The following is a 25740-nucleotide window of genomic DNA, read 5'->3' as shown; positions in this document are numbered from 1 at the left end:
CTGTAAAGCCCTGTGAGGCAAATTGTGATTTGTGATATTGGGCTTTATAAATAAAATTGATTGATTGAAAACAGTACTTAACTTTACTATAACACCAATGTACGTAACTTTTTTGTAACAGTGCTTCATTTAACTTCATTATAACAGCTTGTTATAATGCTTGTTCAGCTTTATTACAACACTACTTCATTTAACCTTATTATAACAGGACTTAATTTTTTGTTTGTTTTATAGAGCTCTTTTTATTCTATGACTTTGTCCACTAGCTTGAGCCTAGCTTATTAAAAATCCGTCCAGCAGTCATTCTCTCAAAGTATTACTTTAAATTCAACGTACTGAATGGTAATCTCTGTCCCAGTCATCCAGAGGAAATCACGGTACTTTTTGTGCTTTAGTATCCTCATCCCTTTACACACATACACTCACACATAGAGCCCTGAGCTACAGATGATGCAGAGGAGAAACAGCAACCCACTGATATGTCGGGTTTAGCAACAAGTTCCCACCGTTTCTGCATAATTGGTGTCAGACTCCGATTCCCATACCGTCTGATGTGCGAGCAGCAGCCAGAGGCTACTCAACAATGTGCTGTGTGTGTGCATACTGTACATAACCTACTTGACAAGTCCTGTCGCAAAGCGTGTGAAAGAAGTGCACATAAAACAAACAAGATGCAGACAGGGGCACGAGCACATATTCACGCAAATGTACACTGATAGGTATATTTGAAGGGTAAGCTGCATTACACGCCCATACATAAGCACCCACGCCTGGTAAACAGATGCAGTGAGAGCGACATGCATACATACAGTACATTAAACACACGATCCTCCTTATCTCTGCAGAGCAGCACATCGCATGTGGCCAACTTCAAACATCGAAGAACTAGCATAAATACTGATCCAATTTTTGTACCCTTTTCTCTGCTTACAGTTCTCTTGCTAATATTCAATAAAGCACAGATAATACTGTGATTTACAATCAACATTTATAGTTTAACAAAAATAATAACATTCCAAGGAAAAAACAGCAACACATTTCTAGTCGATATGAGCTGTGAGAGAAGATATAAGAGAAAGCAAAGTAAACCTGTTTACTTCTCCTCAGTACTCTGGCCTCACACACACAACAAACGCTGATTTGCTGCTTAACTTAAATTACAAGGTACACATCTGTGTTTTCTTTTGTGGCACAGATAATCAAACTCCAAAGTGTTTAGTCTATTAAAAGTTAGAGAAGACAATCAAGACAATTTCTTTTGTTTATGGTGGCAGCAGCGAGATGGTTGTCAACAATTCAGTGGTTTGAATCAAAACAAGATGAGGTCAAAACCTATGATATGGCTGTACCACATATGAAACGCTCGATGGCTTTTGATTTGAAATGATGCCTTTTATTTGAAATAGGAAGTAGCAGCATTCATTCAGTCAGAGACTTGCTGACAGCACTTCAAGATTCAACTAACACACCTAAAACACACATAAAATATGGCCTAACAGCGACATTATACAAGATTCGGCTACATTGTAACTCACAATGTTTTCCCCACATATACAACATGCTACTTTAGTATAAGCCTATGACATTTCCCATTGCATAAATTAGCCTCATGGCTGGGGAACTTTTCCTCTACTGATATGAAGCCTTGATCACACACAAGACTTTGAATGCTATTTTGTGAAGACTTTATGGTCTTCACAATGTATCGCTTCTTATCTGGGAATAAAAGTTAACTAAAATTGCCTCTGCGCAACAGTCAAGTTCACACACATCTTCCCTCTGGCAGCTCAGAAATTCTACATAATTGGCACAGTTTCAAGGTGGACACCGAAGATTCGTGTCACCAATTCAGTATCTGACCAAATGTCCGTGCATAATATTGTGATGTCTTAGTTAAATCGACCTTTTGGATAAAAATGTCCTCGCTTCATCATTATATCCTACTGGACCTTTGTGTGTAGTTTTGTCATAATTACCTTAAGAATTCTTGAGTTATGGCAAAAAACATGTTGTGTGAGGTCACACTGACCTTGACCTTTGACCACCACATTCCATTAAGTTTATTCTTCCGTCCAAGTGAACGTTTGTGCCAAATTTAAAGAAATTCGCTCGAGGTGTTCTTGAGATATCACATTTACAGGAATAAGACAGATGCACGGTCACAGTGACCTTGATCTTTGACCAACAAAATCTAATCAGTTCATTGTTGAGTCCAAGTCAACGTTTGTGCCAAAACTGGAGAAATTCCCTCAAGATGTTCTTGAGATACTGTATCCACGGGGCGTCGGTGGCTTAGTGGTAGAGCAAGGGCCCCATGTACAAGGCTGTTGCCACAGCGGCCCGGGTTCGAGTCCAGCCTGTGGCCCTTTGCTGCATGTCATCCCCTCTCTCTCTCCCCCTTTCACACTTAACTGTCCTGTCCATTAAAGGCTAAAAATGCCCAAAAAATATCTTTAAAAAAAAAGAGAGATACTGTATCCACAAGAATGAGACAAATGCAAGGTCACAATGACCTTGACCTTTGACCACCAAAATCTAATCACTTTCATCATTGAGTCCAAGGGAATGTTTACACCAAATGAGAAGAAATTCCCTTAAGGAATAGCACTCACGCCATCAGTCACTTTGACCAACGCACGCACGCACTTACTCACTCACCCAGTTATAGGGCTGAGGTTCTGCCAAAAATGTGGGTGCAAAAAGGGTAGCTCTTTGGTAACTGCTGCTGAGAAGCATTTGAGAAAAGTCAACTGACCCTGAAAAGCACCAGTGAAAGACAGCAGCCCTCTTTGGCAGGTCCCTAGAACAAGGTGCCAAACCTTTTGTAGATGCCACATGTGTTGTTTGTACCTATTCTGGTAATCTGTTCAATCACATCTACAGAATACATCACATCAAGGTGAAACACATCCAATAGTGATGTTAATGAGTAACATGATTAGACAATAAACAAAAACATGTTGTTTATCTACAGCTGGCCCCAGTATGCATCTGTGTGTGAATATGATGTTGGACACTGTGAAACACTCTCAGGAGGGTTCACTAGATAAAGAAGCAGAGATGAATACAGTAAAACTAAATATTAAATATGTATAATAAAGTTGAACACTGGTGTAAAATTTAATAATGTTTAATATTCTGAGGTGCTCATTCCCAAATCTGTGCACAATTTCTCTCATAACTTTAACACCAGTCCAGGTATACTTTAGCATTATATTAGACATAATTCATTTCTGGTGTTAGTAACAGTGGTGACCTACTAATCTCCCATTACCATCCTGGCTAACCCCTCCACTTCCGGCACCCAAAGCCTATGTTCAAAGACCTCCATCCCTGTCATGTGAGTGCCTCAGGCAGATGGATGCTTGCTATGCAAATGCTGTTATGAAACCCTTAGGCACTATGATCCTTTTACCTATGCTCCACCTCCCCATAGCCTAGACAGGAGAGGATGACATGTTTCACAGGATTTGCCAGCTTACTTAAAACAGAAAGAGCATGTTTTCTGACGTATGTGCAGGTGTGTGCCATCCCGCATTAATGCACACATGTACAGAATGTGTGCACATGTATGTGCGTGAGGATTGAGGATGAGAGTGAGTGAAGGATGGTTCTGGTGATTAGCTTGAGCAATGTCGGAATCAAGCACGAGTCACGTGTTGGATCCACGCTCGTGTGTTGACGGATCTCTTGTTCTAATGCAACCTTCAGGACTGTCAGACACTGAATGGCATCGTGTTCTATTTCCAGATTTATGTGTTAAAAGCAAGATGGAAAGCTGGGTGGAAAGGAAGAGGTACACGTTGAGGGAAAGCAGAGGGTGAGGGAGGGAACAAAAACAAGACCACCGTTAATCATTGCTGGGTTGCTGGAAGAAGAGGATGATGGCAGGAGGATAAGAGGCTGATGGAGAGCAGAGGAAGCTCTGAAGGATGGAGGGATTTGTGCTGAGCAGTCGGATGGATAGGATGGACGTGGGCTGCATGTTAGGATAATTGGTTCCTTTTATACAAGATCTAAATAGCCTATCTCTCCTTGTCACTTTCTGAGAGTGAAGGCTGGGGGGCGGGATAAAGAGATAGTGAAAAAGAGAAGATGACGAGAGGATAAGAGTCATGCAGGAAGGTAGCGAGAAACGATGGTGATACTGGCATGTAAGAAGCACTCAGTCCATTTCTTTCTTTTGGTACAAGGTCTTAGTTGAGCACATGGAGGGCACGCAGACTACAGTTTTCTTTTCAAGGGGAGCTTTTAGGATGATTTTCAGTTTCACACTTGTATTTGGGGATTCTACTAGAAATGTTGAAATGCTTTATAATGTAACAAAAACTATTATTTTCCTCGTACTCTCTGTGCTGGAACTGAGCGGCAATCTCCAGGACCAATGCAGAGGTGCCAAAGACTGTAGTTCCTCAAACTGCCACTTGTTAAAAGTCTTTACAGCAGAAATAAACGTGCTTACAGCCTGGTACAAAGAACGGTTTTGGACTCAGTAGCTAATTTTCCTGTAAATGACAACTGTACGGGGGGGGGGGGGGGGGGATTTTTATATATTTCATCTGTTAACATTTTATTAAGGCTTCTAGTTTCACATAATTAAGGATGTGGCCACTTTGAGTGACAGGCGTGAACACAGTATAGCAGTCAGATCCACCCCTCGCTCTTCCACAGCTCCACCCTCTCATCCAAATATGGTCACTTCTGGTTCCAAAATTTCACAATGACAATGGCAAAAAAGGTAAGCTCGAGGCTTCAAAATAGGAGTCCATAAACCAGTGGGTGATGTCACAGTTGCTACGTCCATTCGTTTCATAGAGTCCACAGCTGGGGCACCTGTATTCATGCTCTGTCTGAAATGCTGTTTAGCACCTGTCACTTTAAACCCCCCTATCAAAAGGTCCAGTCTGCTCTGATTGGTCAGTCTGTCTGGGTCTTTCGCATCTGCACCATTATTGCAGCTGGGGAATCACTGCAACGGAGTATAACGCCACTGTCTACCATGAACATTCACCAATAAAAGCTCTAAACCAAAATCTTGACAACAGCACGTTTCAGCAGGAATTTGATCCACGCTACATGTAGCAGTGTAGGATACCTCATGTGAACATTTAGAGTAGCCTGGAGCAGATGACCATATAATTTCTTCCTGTATTTTCTTCCTGTCGCAACAAGCTGACGTCAGAACATTCAGAACGGTATGAAGCCTCAGGTGTTTGCTCATAATAGCTCCCATTTAATAAACCAATCCTTTATTTAGAACTTTCTTTATGGTCCATTTTTTTTCTTGCTTTGTCAGTGTGTTCTGTGGCCCTGCCGCAGGGAGCAGAGTGTGTGTACAGGTTCACACTTTTTCAATGCGAACAAAATGTTTCACAGTTAGTCATCCGAAGTTGTTCATTGCAGAGGAACTGAGAAGAGAAGTGTTGGCTTCCAGTGGGGAAAGTCCATTTAAAGACAACTTCCCCACTTAACACAAATGCTAGGAGGGGTGAGACAGAGTGGGTGGTGCACATGAGGGATGGATAAAACTACAGGTTGAGAGAAGTGGAATTACTGTATGTATCACCATGGAATACGGAAATTTGTGTGCAGTTAACGTTTTGTGGAATCATAGAAAGCCTTGTTTTGAAGTTTAGGGCTAAGGGCTCTCCTTTACACTTGTCCCCTTCTTAACGAGATAAAACAGCTCAATCAAGTGTCAGAGGAATCGCCGCGAGGAGATGAGATAGGGAAGAGAGGGATGGAAAAGATTTCTCAGGTCTCTTTTGATTCTGCCTAAATTATTTTGTATTCATATGAGAGAAATGGAGAGAGAAATACAGAGTGCTGAGACTCTCTCACATGAATACAAAATAGTCTAGCTGCAATCACGAGTCCTGTGGGGAGTCTTCGGAGTATGTGTATGTGTGCATGAGGATGATAAATAAGTAAGTATGTGGGTGTGTGTGTGTGTGGTGTGAGGGGATGAGGAAGAAGAGAGATGTAGAGCAAACATAAGCTGGCAACTACCTGCTTTTTCACAACTAATTGAGATTGTGTGTATGAAGGCAATGTCACACTGAGAGCTAACCTCATCAATATGTGTGGATGTGGCCTCCGTGGGACTGTCCCTGTGGGACCATGCATCAAGAAGACACATTCGCACATAGGCTGGGACAGACACCAAGCGCACCAGACAGTGCAACCCAACGCGAGGGCTGCCTTGACACCTGAACCAAGCGTGTCCAGTTCATGTCCTGCAAGGCACATGATGTAATGACATGTAAGCTGCGTTATCGTACAGATAAAAGAACAGTCGCAATTATTTTTAGGAAAAAAAAGGACGCAGAATTGGAAAATGGATCTTTGAGATAAAAGCAGAGGTTAAAGAGAACACCCACAGACATCCTTGTTCTTCCACCATCAATTATCCACATTCGTTCCTTTTCACTCAACTCTATCCTCGACCATCACCAATCTAAACTCTGTCTCTAACCTAACTTAAAATGGCCAAAAACCAACTCCCTATGTTTAAAATACCTCCTTTAAAAGGATGGACAATCCAGTTCAACTTCACAGTTTAAAAAGACTCCCTATTTTGAATAGTCCAAAACTTAAATTGGTTCACACACACATGAACAAACTGGAAATACATAATATATGAAACTTTATTTTGGGCTGTGCAAACCCAGTGAAATATATGTGCATATTCATTTGAGACTGAGGGCACTATTTCTGTGACAGAGCATGACAAATGGGGGATGCATTGCTTTGGAAAAACGGTATATGTGGCTCCTTAAAGGAAAAATTCACCCTAAAAAGAGAACTTGAATATAGTGTGTTATATTTAAGATTTATTTTGGAGCTCAGATTTTATCATTTATCATTTATCATAAGTGAACAAGTCTCATCTTAAACTGAACAGCGCTGACAGCACTGATGATCTTATCTAGAGACAAATCCTGGAGCAGCCCCCATAGATGGTGAACAATGGACAAACTATTAAGACACAATGATGGCACCATTTGTGATATACTTGGGATTTGAAGACATTCTGTAATTCTGCTCTCATGAGACTGTTGTCAGTGGTTGTACTGATAAATGTTTATCTAAAACTACTGGATTAGCACAGGGAGGCTGGCTTTACTGTAGACTTACCCCTATTCTAATCTCTATGAACGTCTTTATCAACAGACGTATGCACAGTAATATGGAATCTTTAACAGAAGGCCACTACGATCTCAAATTATCAGTACACTGAATATTTGCTAGTAAATCTGGCAACTCACTTGCGTGATCTGGCCAGTGGTACAGAAGAATGAGGCACTGTTTTTTATGGTGCTAATGATGGAAGTAGCAAAGGATTGAGTCATTTTGCTTCCTTTTCATCTTTGTTGAAAGTTAACACATGCGCAGTACCGACCATGAGAAAGTGGCACTAAGTAAGGACAAACTTTATTAGCTGAAGCGCAAGCAAGCATTTCATTTGTCCTGGAAACAGTAGGTTAGTTTGGTGGCATCAGAAAATGTGGGTAAAACTTAAGCTATGTATTGTGCAGTTTGCCACAAGTTTGAAGGCACGCATTGTCAAAGATACCAATTTATCAATACATTGACACTAAATATTTAAAACAGTTTTAATACTAATTTCCAGCTGCACTTTCTTGCTCTCTTATTGTTAATGTTTACAAGAGTTGTTCTGTTGTTCTCTGCTATTAACCAAGAAAACAAAGTTGTCAATGTCATGTCATAGTCTATCCATCCATCCATTTTCTAACTGCTTATCCTCTTGAGGGTCGCGGGGGGGCTGGAGCCTATCCCAGCTGACATTGGGTGAGAGGCAGGGTACATCCTGGACAGGTCGCCAGACTATCACAGGGCTGGCAGATAAAACGGGGTCAAGGTCAAGTGTACAAAAAACTTTACATGACAATTAACTTACTTAATTGACAATTTGTGTAAGAGCAAGCAAAAATTGACTTTGGTCGAGTAGATTTCTGACTTTCTTTCACAACCAGGCAAAAAAAATGAGGAGAAAAACTAACAGCAGGGTTCTTCTTTTCCACTTGTCTGGCCTGGCAGAGTGCTTTTAACTGCAGTTGATATATGTGCTGATTTAACTGTGCAACCAAAGTGTGAAAGAAGAGAGTAAAACAAATAGATGAAGGATCAAGAAGTCAATTCTCCATCCTCCCCCAAAGCCATACTGTACTACGGACAGAGTAAAGACCCGACACTATGGGCCTAATTACAATCCCTGCACTTCACATACCATGTTAGTCCTATTGATGTTTTGTGAACGACAGACACAAAGGCACCGTACAGTATCTCAACCCACACAGTACAGCATGTTATACGGCAGCGGAGCACTCAAATGAGAGGGCATGCTTATTACTAAATGCTAAATACCAATTTTAAGATGGCTTCATTGCTCAGTGTACCATGTGGCCAAGATCCCTCCCTTGATCTCTGTAGCTGTAACCACTGCATGTTCCATGCGTGAAATGGCTCATTGCCTTCCTTATCATCTCTATTCCACTTATATTGTTATTATCTCTTTATGTCTGTATTCCACTCTCTGCCCCCCCCACCTATATTCTCCTTCCATCAATAACTCTCGGCAAACCATTTCGCAGCTTTTTTTAGGTGTCTGCTGTCACTCTGCAACAACTCCTGCTCCCTCATAAACTCGGTGTGGTTTGATTAGTGCGCTACCTTCAGCTACACCATTTGATATACAAGGAATCCCTGGGCTAATGCATTGCAAATTCTCCTCAATAATGAATTGCGTGGGTAGGATCAAAGGCTTGGATATGGAGCATACCTTGCAGAGGAATGCCAGGCACCCAGAGGTAGTGAAGGCACTAATGAACCTAAACTAGCAATCATGAGGGACCTAGGCGTGTCAGATGTGCCAGCTATGGGATAGCACGCACACACGAATAGATCCACGCAGACAACTGCACAGAACTGGACAATATTATGCAAAATGACATGGCACAGTAATAAAAAAAAAAATACACAGTGCCGTCTGAAAGTATTAGGACGTGTTCTTCATTGTTTTGGATTTATTCCAGCACATTGGATTTGAAATGAAACAGTGACCCAACTAAATCTAATACGTGTCTGGAATAAGCATATACCGGATGTGTTAAAAGCCTGATAGAGCATTGCCAGAACCGATACCAAACTCCTGCTGATGTCTGTAGACATAACCAAATTTCCCCTGTCCCCTGAAACTGTGTTTATATAATATATATAAAAAGCAATAGAATTAATGTCATAAATGCTCCACTATGATGAGTATGTGATCATCTAGGAAAAGTTAATCCTATGTATGAGAAGAGCGGTTAAAACCCCTTCACGTGCCTCTTCCACATGTTTCTTCATACACACATGCACTTATAGCTTTAATAGTATTCACCTTGCGCAGCACTCTTCCTTTAAGTACGCAGGCTTACAAGCTTATTAACATTAGTTTACATCACCTCCTCATGACGGTGCATAAACACAGTTAATATTCTGAATACATTCAACACACTTGGCGGGCATGTTTGCAGCTTAATGGCATTCCACTTCAATGCTGTCACAACATGGAACTCATCATAACCATGCTGATATATGACTGACATTTGTCTGCGGTCCTAAGAAGCTTAATGGATAGAGAATAACACTAACACTATCAGGGTTAAGGCTTCAATATTCACAAGGACACGGTCTTGTTAAAAAAAATGTATGGTGTGCATTTGTGATTCTGCTCTTTGAATTAAAAAGTTCAGCAAAGCCTTGAATTTATATGCATAAAAAATGGGATGATTATACACAGAAGCAAGGAGGTTTTTTTTTTTTTTCTTTTGAAAAGTGAGCATAGTGGCCAGGGTATGGATTGCTGGAATAAATCCGGGTGAGAAGAGGTGAGCTAAAACAAAAGCGAGTTGTTTCATTAAGCACAATTATATCGTCTAATTAAATAATTGGCCGTTTGCATCAGTAACACTGGCAAAATAATAGTGCTGTAACGTCTCTGTTGTCTCCTCTGAAAGCCACGGGAGTGAGCACATCCACAAACAAACATTAGCATACATGAATGAATGTACCATTATCATTTATTTAATGTATGAATGCGAAAATAGGCACGCATGAGTGCACGCAGAGTCGGTAGAGAAAGGCAGATAGAGCCGGATGGAAGCAACATTGTAGGTGGTGAAAGCTGAGGCATGTGGCTAATTATCCCCAGTGTTGCATTACTTGAGTTAAAAATTCAACTGGTAAGAAAAAGAAAATGTCATCATTTTCTATAGCTGGTTTAAAAAAACACACAAAAAAAACAGGATGGATGATAAGCTGCATGAGCCACCTGGTAATGATCCCAGGTGTGTAGCATTCACAGCACAGCCCCTCAGGAATCAACACCCTCATGTAGCCCACATTCGACAAACATCTAGGGATCCTGTAGGATTAGCTGCAAGACTTGGCACTTGGCCCTGCTGTCACTACAACCTTGACCCTGATGAGCTGCTTGACATTGGCAGACCATTAAGATGAATGGGCATATTGGGAAGAAAGTATGTTTGTTCAATACAATATACATAAGAGGAAATAAATACGGTGCTAGAAAGTAACCCTGAATTGTCTAGGGAGTACCTCTAGCCAAAACTATACACCTTGCAGGATTTGCTGGCTTACATTTAATTAAATTCAGGAATGTAAAGGGTATAACACGCATACATACAGAGCCCAAACACTTGACTTTCTTGAGGCTCTGACATGGCATTTCCCCTCACCCAGTAGTACCTCAACAATTGGCCAATAGCAGCTCACTGAAGATTGATTACACAGCAGTCTGTGAAAGTGATGAATACCCCCGGAAAAAATAGGGGCTAAATTGGAGGTATATTGAAAGGTGGTAGATTGAAAGAAAGCCTAGAAAAGAACAATGTAATCACAAAACTCGAAGGCACGAACGAGGAAACAAAAGAGTTCTGTTCAGACCTAATAGTGCTTCCAGGGGCGGCCTCAATGGTCCACATGCAGTGCAGGTTGTGCTCATAAGGAGCTGGGTAGCCCGGAGACAGGATACGACCAGAGAGCTCTTCCTTGATGTTGCCCCCGCACTCGGCTAGAAAGAGGAGGGAAACAGAAAGATAGAGAGATTAAGGATGTGAGTGATGACTCGTAGTAAAAGAAGAGAAAGTGCAAAATAAGTACGAGCTCATCAATGTCCTGAAAGTCAAATTAATAAAAGGATACAGCAAGGTTAACACACTTAACATGCCAGAAACTGCATCATCCCACTTCCAGTAAAGTGCATCACATCAGTTTCCTCTCATCATTATTAATTATTGACATAGTAGTCATATGCTTAAATGTGATGTGCTTCATCATCGTGTTTGCAATCTGAATGATAGGGGGGAGAGTGGCCAACCTAATATACTCTATGTGTATCTCCTTGGCTCAGCGAAGGCTATCCACCATTTTAACCAATGACCTCATCCTGTTGCCTGTGGAAGTTGATGGACTAAACACAACATTCAATATAATACACTCAAGTTCAGTGTTGCTTTGAAAAAAGAGATTTTGACTGACATGGCAAAATATTTAAGTATATGTTTAGGGATCAATCTAATAATGTAAATATTGAATGTGTGTGTACAGAACAGATACACAGTTGCCAAAATGCAAGTACCAGTGATATTAGCATCTACTGGGCAACCTGGAGACTGGAAGGCTTGTCATGAATCACGCTTTCATCAGAAAAATGTCATAAAGTATGCCTGGGGGTGTGTTTGTGGCAGTGGTAGAAGAAGCAGTAGACAATATGACGGTTCTAGTATCATATCACGGTTCAATAAGTCCCCCTGAGGTACACAACACACAGCAAACATGAGCTCAGTCTCTCAAAAAATTGACAACAACAACAACACAAACACGCATCTATGAAACTACAAAGCAGAATCAAAGGCCAAAACATTTTGTCAAGAACAGTGGGAAGATCGGAGGCTTTTTTTCAGCCTCGAGTAATGAATTGCCATCACAAAAAGCTCGGTGACTGAAAAGCAATTTCCAGCCCCCCTTCAGTTACCACCTCCTACTCCAATCCAAAAGTGAACGAGAAAAAAAAAAAGAAGAAAGAAACAACAACATGAGACTTGAAGTGTTTTTGTTAACATTTTTGAAGCTATCTCAACTGACAGGAAGAGGGTAAAAGTGCTATTGTTTCCTTTCCTTCCACTGAGAGGAAAATAGCTCCTTCAAACAAGAGAAAAATGGAGGTCAAAGAATCTTGCTGATGATGATGGCGATGATGACGGTTGTGAAATCCATCTGTGACAAACAGACCTGCTCTGAAATACAGCAACAATGGCAGACACACACGGAGACCGGAAGAAACCAACTCAGAACAAACTAAATTTACATAACACAGTACCCACATAGAGGGAAACACTCCATCAGACGGGGTCGAGCTGTGGTTTCTTTCTTCTTTTTGTCACCTTCCATTTGACAAACGTGGATTTCCTCGTGTTTGCAGATAATTCTTTTCTTTGTTTATCTCCCTGTCTCCCTCCTTCCAGCTCTCCATCTCCCTCATGCATTATACATTTAAACCGGCAATAATCACAAGAGCTGGGCTCGGATCACTTTTGCTGTCGAAGCATTAACACGCAGAACAATGCACACATACTGTACTTTAAACAGTTTATGCTTAGTTACAAAAAATATTTCAAAGATTTGATTGTCATTTTTGCTTTCGCTATCATTGAAGGAAAGGACAAATGCAAAAATAGTGGACGTGTGAACATTAATCTTTACACCTGCTGAGGTTTAAGTCGCTCTTTAAGCTTTTTCCCGTCTGTTATGCTTCCTCGAGTTGAAAGAAACTTGCTGTTTCATGGAGTGAACAGAGACGAGGGTGATCTATCACAGTAAGACAAAGCCATCTCTTTCTTCTAGCCTCATGACCTACGAAAATACTGCTCAGTGGTGCCATGGCAGTGTAACTCCCTCAGCGACTCTAGCCCTTCAATCTATGTCTCCACATACACCTTTCTCAAGTCAACTCAGGTCTTCCTTTCTTTTTGTCTTAACTTCTCTTTCAATGTCCGTCTTTACAAGACATATTGCATCAATGTAGGACTTGTTGTTAAATATATGTGAGTAAAACATATAGGAGACAATCAAAGAGACAGATACATAAACTTTTAACTTCACCAACACAGTCAGTGAGATATTTTATTGAGAGAGGCCAATTTTGTGCCAAATGTATGTATATTATCTAATTTAAATACATGCAAATACCACGGGAGGACGGGGACGCTACCTCTTAGCAGTGCTGTTAGGGGAACATGCCATACTTTGCGGGTGCTTTGAGAGTACTTTCTTTAAGTCTTATATGTGCAGGTTAAGCAGCCGCAAAAGCTGCGCAATCCTTTTGTGAACTGGCCCGTAAGTGTCCCGCCCAGAGCTGCTAAGGGAGTCAACCTTGCAGCTTTCCTCTTCTGTGACTTTGAGGATATGAACTCCTGCAATTGTTTTCAACTCAATTTCATTCTCCTTCCTCCCCTGCTCGCTTTACCCTTCTCATCTGCGTTCAGTGTGTCCCCGCTGCCAAGAAATAATCCCACCATTACAAACAGAAGCAGTCCCTCATCTGCTCCCAAATTCACTCTGGCTGTTAGGCTATCATCTGCAGTGAAAGGGGCATGGGGAGGACAAACCTGTTCAGAGATATACAGTATGCTGAATGTTGTTTATACCCAGTCATGAAATTACCTGTCAGTTTGGGCTGAAACGGGAGCCGAGCAATATTATTCTAATCACCTTGGCTGATGTCAAAGAACACCAACCTGCCTGTTTCCCCTCATTGTGCTTTGGGCTGGTTTCTGAAAGACTCTGTCAAAATGTCGCCCAGGAGAAGATTCGAAAATACGCTTTGGTTTTGTTTCCATGACACCATATAGTAAGTATGCCTGCGTATGTACGTCAGTTTAATAGTTGTGAAAAATATTAATGCATACCATGTCTGTGTCAGCTGGCAACAACTGACAGGTGAACTGTAGGTGAACTCCACAAAACGATGAGATGGGCGTACTCTCTGCTAAATTTTAATGGAGAAATTATCTCCATAAAATTGGTTTTAAACGTCTCCCACCTCAGACAGCTAGGGGTTAAAAACCTGCCTGTGTGGTCGGGTGAGCCGTTGATAGGGGCAGAGTTTTATGTTAGTAAAAATAAATAATGTGAAAATGGGGAATATGCAATCATGATGCAATATGAATATAGAGAGCTGAACAGAGCACAGTCATTTCCGATGAGATAATGCACTGAATAAGGTGCTGGGAAAGCAACCAAATGGAAGCCTCAAAATAGCAGAGCTAAAACAAACCACAGAGCTTTACTAAACCTGCAGCGGCATATTCACATTGTTATTAGGATGAGGAACTAGGTCAGACATCTGAGTTCAGCTGGAAAAAAACCCAAAATTGGTTAGGATTAGCAGGGTGCCAACAGGAAAGAACCGCTGATAAACACTGTAATATAATGTAATACAACACAATGCTGTTTCATGCAACCTCAACTTTTAACTGCACTTGACAAAGCATAGTGTAACAGAGAGTGATGTAAGGAAAGGTAATAACCCTTGTAAGGCAAGATAGCACAGAATTGCACAACATTAAATAACACTCGTAACCTCCCATAGAGTTGCTGATATAACCAGTGGTGAAAAGTACATTGTACAATTGTAAAGTGTTTTTTAAAGAAATGTTTTATGCTCCTTTATACCTTTCCTTTACTATATTTCTGTGACAGCCTTCGCTACTAGTTAGGTTGCATGTTAAGATTGTTCATATAAAACACATCGGTTTATAAAAACTAACAACTTGTTTTTGATTAAACGACTAATCTTTACCGACAATGTCTCCAGCTGCAGCACTTAATCGCTGTTAACATGTTACTGAATCATAATAACAAGCCAATAATACAATATTTTGTAAATGTAATATTATGACACTCAAAAAGTGGTCATTCTGCAAAATGAGTACTTTTAATACTTTAATTACATTTTGCTGACAGTACTTCTGTACTTGTAACTTTCAAATCCTGCTCCTGGATACGTTTATCTGGTGGTATAAATAACTTTATTTAAAGGATATGAGTACTTCCTGGGTCACACACAGCATGAGGAAACAAAGTAAGGTAAAAAAGGGAATACTGCAAAACCCAACACCCAATCAGCAGAACTAGGGCTGGGAATATGGCTAATAAATAATATCTTGATATATATACTGTAGGCTATGCCGCAATATCTGAAATATACCACAATCTTTTTTTAGATTTTCTCTAAAATAACATAACTGTTTGATTTAAAACCTTTGACGCATATGATCATACCAGTGTGACCATTCTTGTGTTAAGGCGCTCACATACGGCCAGCTTCCAAAACTCCCCATCAGCCCAAATTTCTTTCGATGACGCAAAATGATGTGTTTCGCATCGTCCGGTGGATGTTTGCTTACGGCAAGGTGTTTCTGATGCGGCTGGCATGGGGCAAAGTCACACACCGTCCATCTGCACACATTCCCAACACTGTGGTGACACAGACCTGGTTGAAAATCGGCCAAGTATCTCTTATAGTGTTGGAACAGAACTCAGTACTGCTACCTTTGGCAGCAATCGTTTTGTGGCATATTTTGCACATCTGCACTCCTGAAACCAAACCACCTCCAGATTACAGACCCGCTCTCAGATCTTCCACCATCTTGAATTTACATGAACTCAGTAATTGGTGTTAAACTGGTGAGCATGGTTGATCAGTGTGAGGTGTCTGTGTGAGAGGGAGAGCAAACACGGCCTGCTTTTGATGCATGAACAAATATATATAATTTGAGTTATAATCTGGCTATGATGATATGGTCATCTGCTGTATTGCACATAAAACATAGAAGAGTATATCGGATATGTTTGATGCATTGCCCACCCCTTAGCAGGCCCAAAAATTATATTGGCAAATAAACTAATATTTCTGCAAACAGCATGGACACAGTTGATCTCTAACCCCTTCAAGAAGCATCTGACTTACCAACGCAGAGTGGGAGGGGGCTGTCCCATGCCCTCCTTTCCCCCCTCAGGCAGGTAAGCACCTCGGGGCCTTTCAGGGTATAGCCAGGGTCACAGCTGTAAGACACAGTGCTTCCTGCAAAATGACCTTTGTCCTCCCGCTTGTAGCCAAACTGGGGAACACCTGGATCCTCACATTTCACCAGCTCGAAACCTTGGAGAGAGAGAAGGAAAGGCATGGACAGAGAGTACAGGGATTAGGAAACTACTGAAGAAAGCATAAATGTGATTTTTATGTGGCAGAGGCAACAAGTAGGATTGGACAGATATACGCAAACACACTTTACTAAAATGTAAATATAAATTGTAAAGAAGGGTGGGTGTTTATGTGTTACTCACTAATGAAGTGCAGTTCAAAGCCTTTACTGGTGTTATCTGAATTGCTGATGAACTCCAGCCACATGGAGCTGGAGGTGGAGTTCAGGGTTGTCTCTAGCAGCTCGCTCCCGGTAAACACCCCCAGCAGACGAGCCTTATTACTGCTGCCATCAAAGACCTGGAAGGGTTAGAAGGAGAGTGGGAGGAAGCATCTGAATTCAGGTCTGCACACACAGATATGCTAAGAAGGCTGCATACACACAAACACACACACACACACACACACAGGGAGGGTACAATCCCTTCAGCCCCCTCACTTTGAGTATGTCATCCTCCTCCAGTCTGAAGTCTCGTGCTCGTAGCTGGATGCCTTTGCCAGGCTGCGTCTGGATGGAGTAGATGCACTCGTGGTTGTTGCCGTAGTAACCGGGGTAGTTGGGTGAGAGCAGCACCCCTTGCATGCCAGTCACGGATGAGCCGCATTCAGCTAGAGAAAAAGAGGGGGAGCGGAGAGACAGACAGGGAGACAGAAGGAGAGAGGAAGGGAGAAGGTGGTGGTGTTGGAGAAAGCAGAGGACATGTCAATCGCTATATGCTTGAAACTTGCAGTGTATTTATTCATGCTGTCATGCAGAGGGAGATGGGAGAGGTGATGGGGAGAGGGATATGGCCGGTGACTATACCTGAATGTTGAGTGGCACATCATCATCATAATCAGAGTGCAATCTCAATATGATTAACAGTAATTTCAGCTCTATTTGAAAATGGCTTTTTTTCTGAATCACATCAGGAAAAGAGTGGAAAAAAAGGAGGGCAGAGTTCTTTACAGAAAAATAGCTGCCGGAATTTAAATGACCACAAATGTACCCAGAATTTTTTCTTGTGCAGTGAGGTAAGATGAGGTGATAGATGTGACTGTCCAGGAGGTATATAGATAAGTATCAAGTTCCTAAAATAAGGCTGAATATTACTGCCAGAAGTGTGAAAATAAGAAAAAGTGTCATCGCTCTCAGCCTTTAAAAATCTAGCTTCAATTAGAGGCAAAAAAGACAGTGTGACCTACTTAACACATGTCTAAACACTCACGACAAACATTTAGAAACAAATCAGATATTATTGGTGAGGGTAAGGAAGATAAATGGGACTTCACCAAATTGTATTTACTAAACTGTAATAACTTATTTCCAGTAGCGTGTCAATATCGTAACACTTACAAATTACTGGCTAAATTTAGAAACAAAAAATGTGCAAGTGGTAAAAATACCTCCATAAATTAACTGTAGCAGTTCACAGTTATTTCTCATATGCAGTAACTGTTTGCCAGTGCTTTGGGGAAACAGAGGAGAGTCATGCTAAGGACAAACGCAAATAGGTCAATCATCGTCATGGTCCGTGCTTTACCTATAATTAGGACCATTAAGACACAATTTGTTTCCATAACACGCTAATGCAGCTCTTAAAGGGATAGTTCAGACTTTCTGTAGTGGGTTTGAATGAGGTACTTATCCATAGTCAGTGGCAGTCTGCACAACCCCCAGTCAGTTTAAGGGTGCTTTCACACCTGCCCTGTTTGGTTCAGTTCAATCAAGCTCAAGTTTGCCCTCAAAGTGCAGTTCATTTGGGCAGGTGTGAACACAGCAATCACACTCAGGTGTGCACCAAAACAATCGGACTGAGACCTTCTTGAAAAGGTGGTCTCGGTCTGGTTATAAACGAACTCTGGTGCGGTTGGTTTGTGGTGAGAACGTGTTCGGACTTCGATCTGAACCAACTGCAGTCACATGACACATTGTTTGGGTTAAACATGAGCATGTTACAGTCCTGGAGGATTATTAATGTGCACCTCCTCCTGTACTGCCTTAATATGCACATTCAGCACATCCAATGCATCAAAACATTGTTTTCTAGTTGGAGCCGCGCCTCGTTTTCAAACTGTATGGTTTGACTAAAATGAACAATGACAGCAATATAGTCCACGATGAGCAGCGCTAAAATCAACCTGCGTAGTTGTCCCTCCATTGTGACATTAGAAAGTGTCACATTTATCTTGCAAGTGTACTCTTCTTCAACGTTTTGTTTACCTCCTGGATTTTTCCCACATGGAAATTCTGACCAATCAAGAGCAGCTTTCTCACACAAGGCATTTGATCTGGTCTGCTTGTAAATGCTCTAGGCAATTATGCAACTTCGTTACAAAATGAGTCCCTGATTCAGACCAAAGCAAGACAACTCTAGGTCTGAAAGCACTTTCACTGGTTTACTTTGCCATCAGACAGCCCTTTCCAACAGGGAAGAGAAGGTGGTAGGTCTATCTATGTTCTCTGACGCCACCACACTCCTTTGACAGAAACAGTAACTTTACCTCGCAGAACATGGGAGTTGCTTTTCTACCTCTAACTTGATCGGGTAGTGTGTTCTTGTTATTGTGTGACTTTGATGAATCCGAACAAAACATCCGCTTGAGGCAGCACTGGATCAGCAACTCCTGTGTTCTGTAAGGTAAAACTAATTTTTTTTTTTTTCAAAGGAGGCTGGCGGCTTTGAAGAGAGTATAGCTTCAGTTCCCTATTGAAAAGGGCCGTTATATTCTAAATATAGCATACACTTTGTTTTAGGTGGCTAAAATACATTTCACTGCTCCTACAATTCACAGCAGTACATTGCTTAGCTTCTGTGGTGGTACTCCTACCTACTTCCCTAAAGTTGCAGCAGCAGAACGGAATCTACTGTAGTAAATTCACTGAGTATGGACAAATACCTCATACAACCCCACTTCAAAAGATCTCTCTATTCCTTTAAGGTTTGGAGCATCATAGAATCAACACACTGACCTAAATCTTTGCAGTCTGACTTGTCATAGCTCCCAGGTTTTAGCAACGAGCAACATCAATAATTAACACATTTCAGCGCTTTAATGTCATCCTCATTAGAGCTGCTGCTCTATATTATTTGGACAAAGTCAAAAAAGGCTGTTTCTGGGAAGCTATCCAATGAGGAGACAAAACGTGGGTGGATAGCGAGATGATAATGAAGAGAATTGAAAGGGAAATGCCTTGTCTTCAAACATGACTGACAGTTTTGTACATTTCTTCATGGGTGGGTGTACGTGACAGGGCTAGTGTGGAAACATGGCATTGTGAGAGGGGGGGTAGAGGGGGAGTGACAAAAGCCAAAATAAAGCATGTGACCACCTACCAACACACCTTGGCAGAGGGGAACTCCACACCCGCCTCCTGCCCCCCAAGCAAATCACCCTCGCCGGACCCTCGAGTCGGTAACCCGGGAAACAGGAGAAGATGAGGGCGTCACCCACTCCGTACTGTAGTCCCTTTCTAGTACTGTAGGGTGGGATGCCAGGATCCTCACATGGCTCCAAATCATACTCTGGAAAAACAAATGTGTTAAAGGGTAGATTAAAATGATTATTAAGACTTCTGGCATGCTCTGAAGGGTTGAGAACTTTTTCTTACTGATAAAACGTAAGGTGCTTAAATGAACTGAATGCCCTTAAAGTCCCAGATAACATCCTAACCACATGGCACGACATGTCATTTATTAATATCTATAACCATCATGTGCTTTTGAGGGGCCAAGTTGTACTTCTCAACATTTGTTTCCATTCATTCAGCCGTCATTTGACATCCTTCTTGTAAAGCTAAATATGTTTTGAATAGGTGGTATTCAGTATTTCAAACTGTCAGTCTATTAGGTTCTGTGAGATCCCTTTACCTTGTCTTGCTGTTCAAATCAAGGGATGCTGTGAGAGCAAAAGGAGATGAAATGATGCTCTCAGTGGGTAAAGGGCCATCTGTGCTCCATCCTGATTGATTAATTTAAAATTAATCAATTCTCTTGATGTTAACCATTTCATTATTCACTCTGGAGTGGCTGTAATTACATATTTCTGGGACACATACTTAGAAAATCATTTGCTACTTGTTTATGGCGGCCTCCTCCTAACTGAGCTTTGCTGTTTGTGTCAATAACCTATTGAAGCAGACTAATGAAAATGTCAAGGCAAGACTCTGATCCACACTCAGGAGCCTGAGACGTCCACTCTCAACATGAACCTTGAGTGCTTAATGTTCTAACATTTCTTTCCAACCTCTTGGTCTCAGTCTCTTGTAAACGATTAGCATGGTTCAGTGCCGTCACCAGCACTTTCAGCTATTTCCCTTTTCATCTCTCAGTATTTCAAATAACTATATCTAATCTTACCAGAGAAAGTGATGTTGAATCCCTCGTAGGAAACGGAGAAGTCAGAGAGAAAGCGGATCTGAGCCGTGTAGTTTCCAAACAGGCCTGCGCTGAGAGGTGGAGGCAGTGTTGAGCCCGTCAGTCTCCACAGAGGCTGAGAGAAGCTGCCGTTCTCTGTCACCAGCAAATGGTCGTGAGGGCTCTCGAGGTGGAAGGTGTGGAAAGTGAACTGGACACCTGAATAGAAGGGGAAGAAAGATCCACTGATCAATATGTGTTGTTTATATTACATTTTTTAACCTTCGTCTTGAAGTCTTGCTCATTATTACAGGAAATGTGTTCAAACCATTTTTTCTTGTAAATTGGGATTTGTAGTGTTTTAAAGTGTTTTACTGCTGGAAAGATGGTCATTCTATAAAACTGGGCTGTCAGTGAAGTAGAAAGAGGTAAATGCTTTTGAAATTGGTGCCACGTGACCAGAGAAATCAGAGAAAAAGGGCTGTGGCATTTGCTTTTTCTCTAGAGGTAGGAAACCTCCAACTACCAGAAAGCTCTGCCCCACACCAAACTAATAAATGCGCCTCTGGTTGGTGACATAATGCGAGCTTGTCCATATTGAAACAGAACACAGTATGTCAGTGGGGTGATAACAATCAATATTGACTTCCAGTGAAAAACATTTTAGGAGAGAAACAGGGGACTAAGTAACAAGATCTTGGCTCATATTTGAACAACACTGCTTAGTTTTACCATTTAATCTCAAGTTTTATAGCCTCCATTTTGTGTGCACTGCTTAGTTTTACCATTTAATCTCAGGTTTTATAGCCTCCATTTTTACAATACAGGAAACAGTAATATGCCCATTTCCTGTTGACAAATTCCCATTTTAAAGCCATACAGTGCATTAAAATATATTTCCAAAGACATTTTGGGCAAGAAATAGACAATACAGTCGCAGAATCTTGGTTTATACTTGATCAGCACTGCCTAGTTTTACTGTTTGATGTGGATTTGGTCTGAGTTTTAAGCCCTTTTTAAATAGGAATTGTGCAAATTTGCAGGAAAGCCCAATCAGTCTTCGTTCAGCATTGGCAGTATTAAAGCAAAATCTGGGAGTGCAGCAAAATGCCGCCTATCTACTTTTATTTATACAGAATGTGCCTTTTTTGGGGCAATGGGGGGCGTGAGCAAGTAACAAAAACGTGTAGCTCAGGGTGTGACGTAACCAGTGATGTGGGAGGGAAGCCGCGGCTGGTCAGGCGGCGATTCTCTCGTAAATCGGCCCGTTATTCACCGTTCCCGTCATCTGACAGTTAATGGCCTCTTCGTTCGTGAGGGCAAGGAGGGCGCGCAATTCTTTGTCTCCCCAGTTGCTCATCTTTACAGTGTCTGCGTTTCCCCCTTTCTTCTAGCTGCTCACTAATTCCTGCTATCAGCTGTTTCCTGTTTATCCACCGCCAGTGGCTCGTATGTGCGGCGTCATCAACAGCTCCTCCCACAAGTCTTCAACAGCCCCTCCCATTGCGGAAGGCCGCCTCGGTCTGTTTAAACTAAAAGGGTTCCGCCAATATGTCTACCCTACGAGGCGGAAAATTGGGCTCCTCGGATCAACTCGCCAATCCAGCTCTGTGTGTCTAAACGCTCGCAGCTTGCCGGCAAAATGGCCCAACATTCGCGGAAAATCTGGCAGTGTAAAAGGGGCTTAAGAGAAAGAGAGAGAGGCGGCTCTCTCTCTATTTGCTTCTTTTCTTCTTCTTTGCTTCTTCTTTATTTGCTTCTTTGCTTCTTTGGCAGTGGGCATAAGAAAATGCAGATGTACTACCTGTAGTTTAAGCAACAACTCAAGAGCTAGCGAAAATCCACCAGATGATGAAAAATGCATCTTGGAGCTGGTAAGATGGAGGGAAGGTTCCCACAGTTCATTTACACATACTACCCACATTGTTGGGAGACAAATCTGGTTGAAAATCTGCAAAGTATCCCCTTGAGTAAGGAAAAAAATTAATTGCCTAATGAAATCTCATGTTCACTGAAAACAGGCTGAAGTCTTCGTATTTATATGAAACACAATATTCTCAGTTTTATAATGCATGCAGCATCAATTCCCTGTCCTCCATCCCTACTGCTTATCAAACACATTACACCCACACAGAGAGCGCATCTGCAAATAAGGCTTTGTCAATTGATGTGAGCGCTCTACCAAAGTTGACATGACTGGAGAATCATCCCGTGGCACTGTAGCCCTAGGCCAGCCTCTAAGCGCTCCAGTCTTTCACAGACAGCTTGTTCGGCAAAATAAAAAGGCCACTCAGTAGGGGGAAATGACATTGTAAGGGAAATTGAATTTGACTGCTGCAGGTGTTGACACGGAATTTCTCTGCTAACCTTTGCCATGGGAGGTCTCGATTATCCACGTGCAGTTCAGGTTGTGTGGGTAGAAGTCTGGGAAGCCAGGTGACAGGATGGTGCCAAAGTTGCCCTGGATATAACCTCCACACAATGCTGACGACACAGGGCGTGTGGAAACAGCGGGAGATGGATGAGGGAGAGAAATGAGAAGAGAGCAGAGATGCAAAATCAGAAAGGGCAAAACAAAGTGGATGAGGACGGAAATAAAATCCCCCCCAAAAACGGCGAAACTTGTCTGTGCATTTACAATGCGGCAAAATACATTTTTACAAGAGGTGCCCTTCAAGACAGCATAAAAACGAGAGCGTGGTATCATCAATATCATTACAGAGTAGGCAGAAATCAATACTGTCCTTAAATATAAAAGCATTTACAGATGAGGAAAAAGGGGAACATCAAAGGGCAAGCTCACGGCCGCACATATAAAACATTTATGATGAAATGAAGCAGAAACTTTTTTAAGTCTAAAACAAGAGTTGTTGAAAGAAACGTTATCATCTTATATGGATTTTATAATAACTCTGAAATATAGGGCAATTTAAATGTGATGCAACATGAAGCAAAGTGCTCAAAACCATTTCTCATGTTTGGTCTGGAATAACATACAACAATGAATTTAGCTTTAATCCCATTTATGAATAGGAGGAAATCTGGCAAGAGACTATTCATTTCTAGGTCAATATTATGGAACGTACCATCGCAGCTAGGCAGGGGGCGGCTCCACTGAAAATTGGGTTCACATTCTAAGGGCTCTGTGTCACTAAGTGTGTACCCCGCGTCACAGCTAAATGTCACCAAAGCGCCCACGTAGAAGTCATTGCCGTGCCGCTGTCCGTTGACAGGTATACCAGGGTCCACGCAGTGATCTGACTGCAACTGCAGGGCTGGAGAGGAAGGGGACAAGAAAGAGACAGATAAAAAAAGATTAACAGACACAGATACTGAAAATCCACCTGCTTTGCTGTGTAATTTGGGTTTATATCCTGTTTCCAAAAGGTGGAGTGGAGGTCAAGAAATGTTAGGCGGCAGTTTGTTTTCCCAAAGCAATCCTAATAAATAATTTACCCAAACATCCTTTTTTTAACAGGAATAAACCAATGAGAAGTTTCTGCACTCTGTCCCACTCCACCTTGCATGGTTTCTGCCTAAGTAATGCTCGTAGTGAATTATTGAAACTTTACAGAGGTTCATCACAGAGAAAAGTTTAAAAGGTCACCAGTGAGAACCACACAGGTGGAAATCAGGGTAGGACTGTTTTAAGAATTGGATTTAGAGCATGAGTGAAGAATGGTGAAAGGTAAAAGTATGAGTGTGTTTGTGTGTGTGTGTGTGTGTGTGTGTGTGTGTGTGTGTGTGTGTGTCAAGTCAGGGATATCTGACGGAACAATCTCACCCTATTTACTTTCTAATTACAGGTGTTCTAATAAGAGCAGCTTCACGGTGAAATTGAGAACTTACAGAGATTATATTTACAACATGCAGCATGGGTAAATGAGCCCTTTTGTATCCTGGTGTAGGTTCGACTTTGTGTTATCAAGTTCACAAACTCTAATGCCTTACTTTCGTAACGAATGCGGAAGCCGATGTCAGAGTGGCTCTTGTCGGTCGAGAAGAGGAGATACAGAAAGTTGGAGGTGCTTATGAGGAACTGAGGAACCTGGGTACCCTGGTAACTACCAATTAGAGGTGAGGAGGGAAAACGTCCATCCCGCACCTCCAGGACATCATAGTTGACCTCTGTGCGGAACCTGAGAATAGAGAGGGAAGTTGAACGAGGATCTTTATGCTTCACATAAAAAGAAAAAAGAAAATAAGTCCCCACATAACAATGACCGTATAAACTATACACTACTTTCCCACCAAAATTTGCAGGTATATGCAGGGTTTTTAAATGCAGGAACACCTACTACAAACAGGTGATAGACTTCTTTTCCATTGCCAGTAGAAAAATATATTATATGAATATATTTCATACATTTTTTTTAATTTCTGGATTCAAACAAACATGCAGGAGAACAGGGTTAGTAAACAGCAGAAAGCAGCATGGAGGCCATCTCTGTTACTTATTCAGTCTCTCTTTCCAACTTGGATTAATTTTAAATGATGCTCATGAGCTGCTTGGACGGAGATGGAAGGAATTTGTGGCTGAGATGACAAAGAGTTACAGAGGCTGACGGCTGCGCCAGGAAATAAGTGCATCCACCCAAGTGTGATGTTTTAAATTACTGCCGATCTGAGGCAATAAGAGCTGGAGCCAATAAATACCTATGACAACTGCATTAGTCATTTTTCCCTGGAATGAATGCTGAATGGAACCTTTCCCATCAAGGACAAAAGCCAGATGTTAATGGGTGTTGGTTTGTTTGCTAGCCTGAATGTAGCAGGTAATTCTCATCCGCTTCAATGCTGAGTCAGTTTACAGTATGGAGAGCGCAAAGCTAGACTGCCAACCAGGAAAAGAGAGCCAACTGCCCTGGGGCCACAGACCCTAAGAGGTTGTGAGGGTCACATGTTCCTTGCATATCAGTTGTTGTTTTTGTAGATTTGTTTGGTAATATGCGCCACTTAATATGCATATCAACTACAATGATAAGGGTCTGAAAGCTGTCTTACAGAGGAGCACTGTGTCAAAATGTACATGCTAAATTAATAAGTATTTTACCTAATTTTTGCCCCAGGCCCCAAAGCGGAATAATCTGCTTTTGGGCAAATGGGCAACAC

General features: G+C 41.7%; 1 protein-coding gene across 1 annotated transcript in view; it reads right to left on the bottom strand.

The window, feature by feature from the left end:
* The window catches only part of csmd2 (CUB and Sushi multiple domains 2), a 284867-nt gene that overhangs the window by 89654 nt on the left and 169473 nt on the right, over window positions 1-25740 (bottom strand). Inside the window, exons 18-26 of the mRNA XM_050034139.1 lie at window positions 24580-24767; window positions 23715-23903; window positions 22996-23112; window positions 20632-20847; window positions 19609-19797; window positions 16731-16900; window positions 16435-16591; window positions 16058-16249; window positions 10972-11098 (exon numbers count right to left, since the gene is read on the bottom strand). Of these exons, the coding sequence (XP_049890096.1) occupies window positions 10972-11098; window positions 16058-16249; window positions 16435-16591; window positions 16731-16900; window positions 19609-19797; window positions 20632-20847; window positions 22996-23112; window positions 23715-23903; window positions 24580-24767 (1545 nt within the window). The remainder of the gene's footprint in view (window positions 1-10971; window positions 11099-16057; window positions 16250-16434; window positions 16592-16730; window positions 16901-19608; window positions 19798-20631; window positions 20848-22995; window positions 23113-23714; window positions 23904-24579; window positions 24768-25740) is intronic.

This window comes from Epinephelus moara, chromosome 22 (assembly GCF_006386435.1).
Source record: "Epinephelus moara isolate mb chromosome 22, YSFRI_EMoa_1.0, whole genome shotgun sequence".
Classification (NCBI taxonomy): Eukaryota; Metazoa; Chordata; class Actinopteri; order Perciformes; family Serranidae; genus Epinephelus; species Epinephelus moara.
The sequence above is the reverse complement of the archived record's forward strand: the minus strand, read 5'-3'. Positions and strand labels throughout refer to the sequence as shown.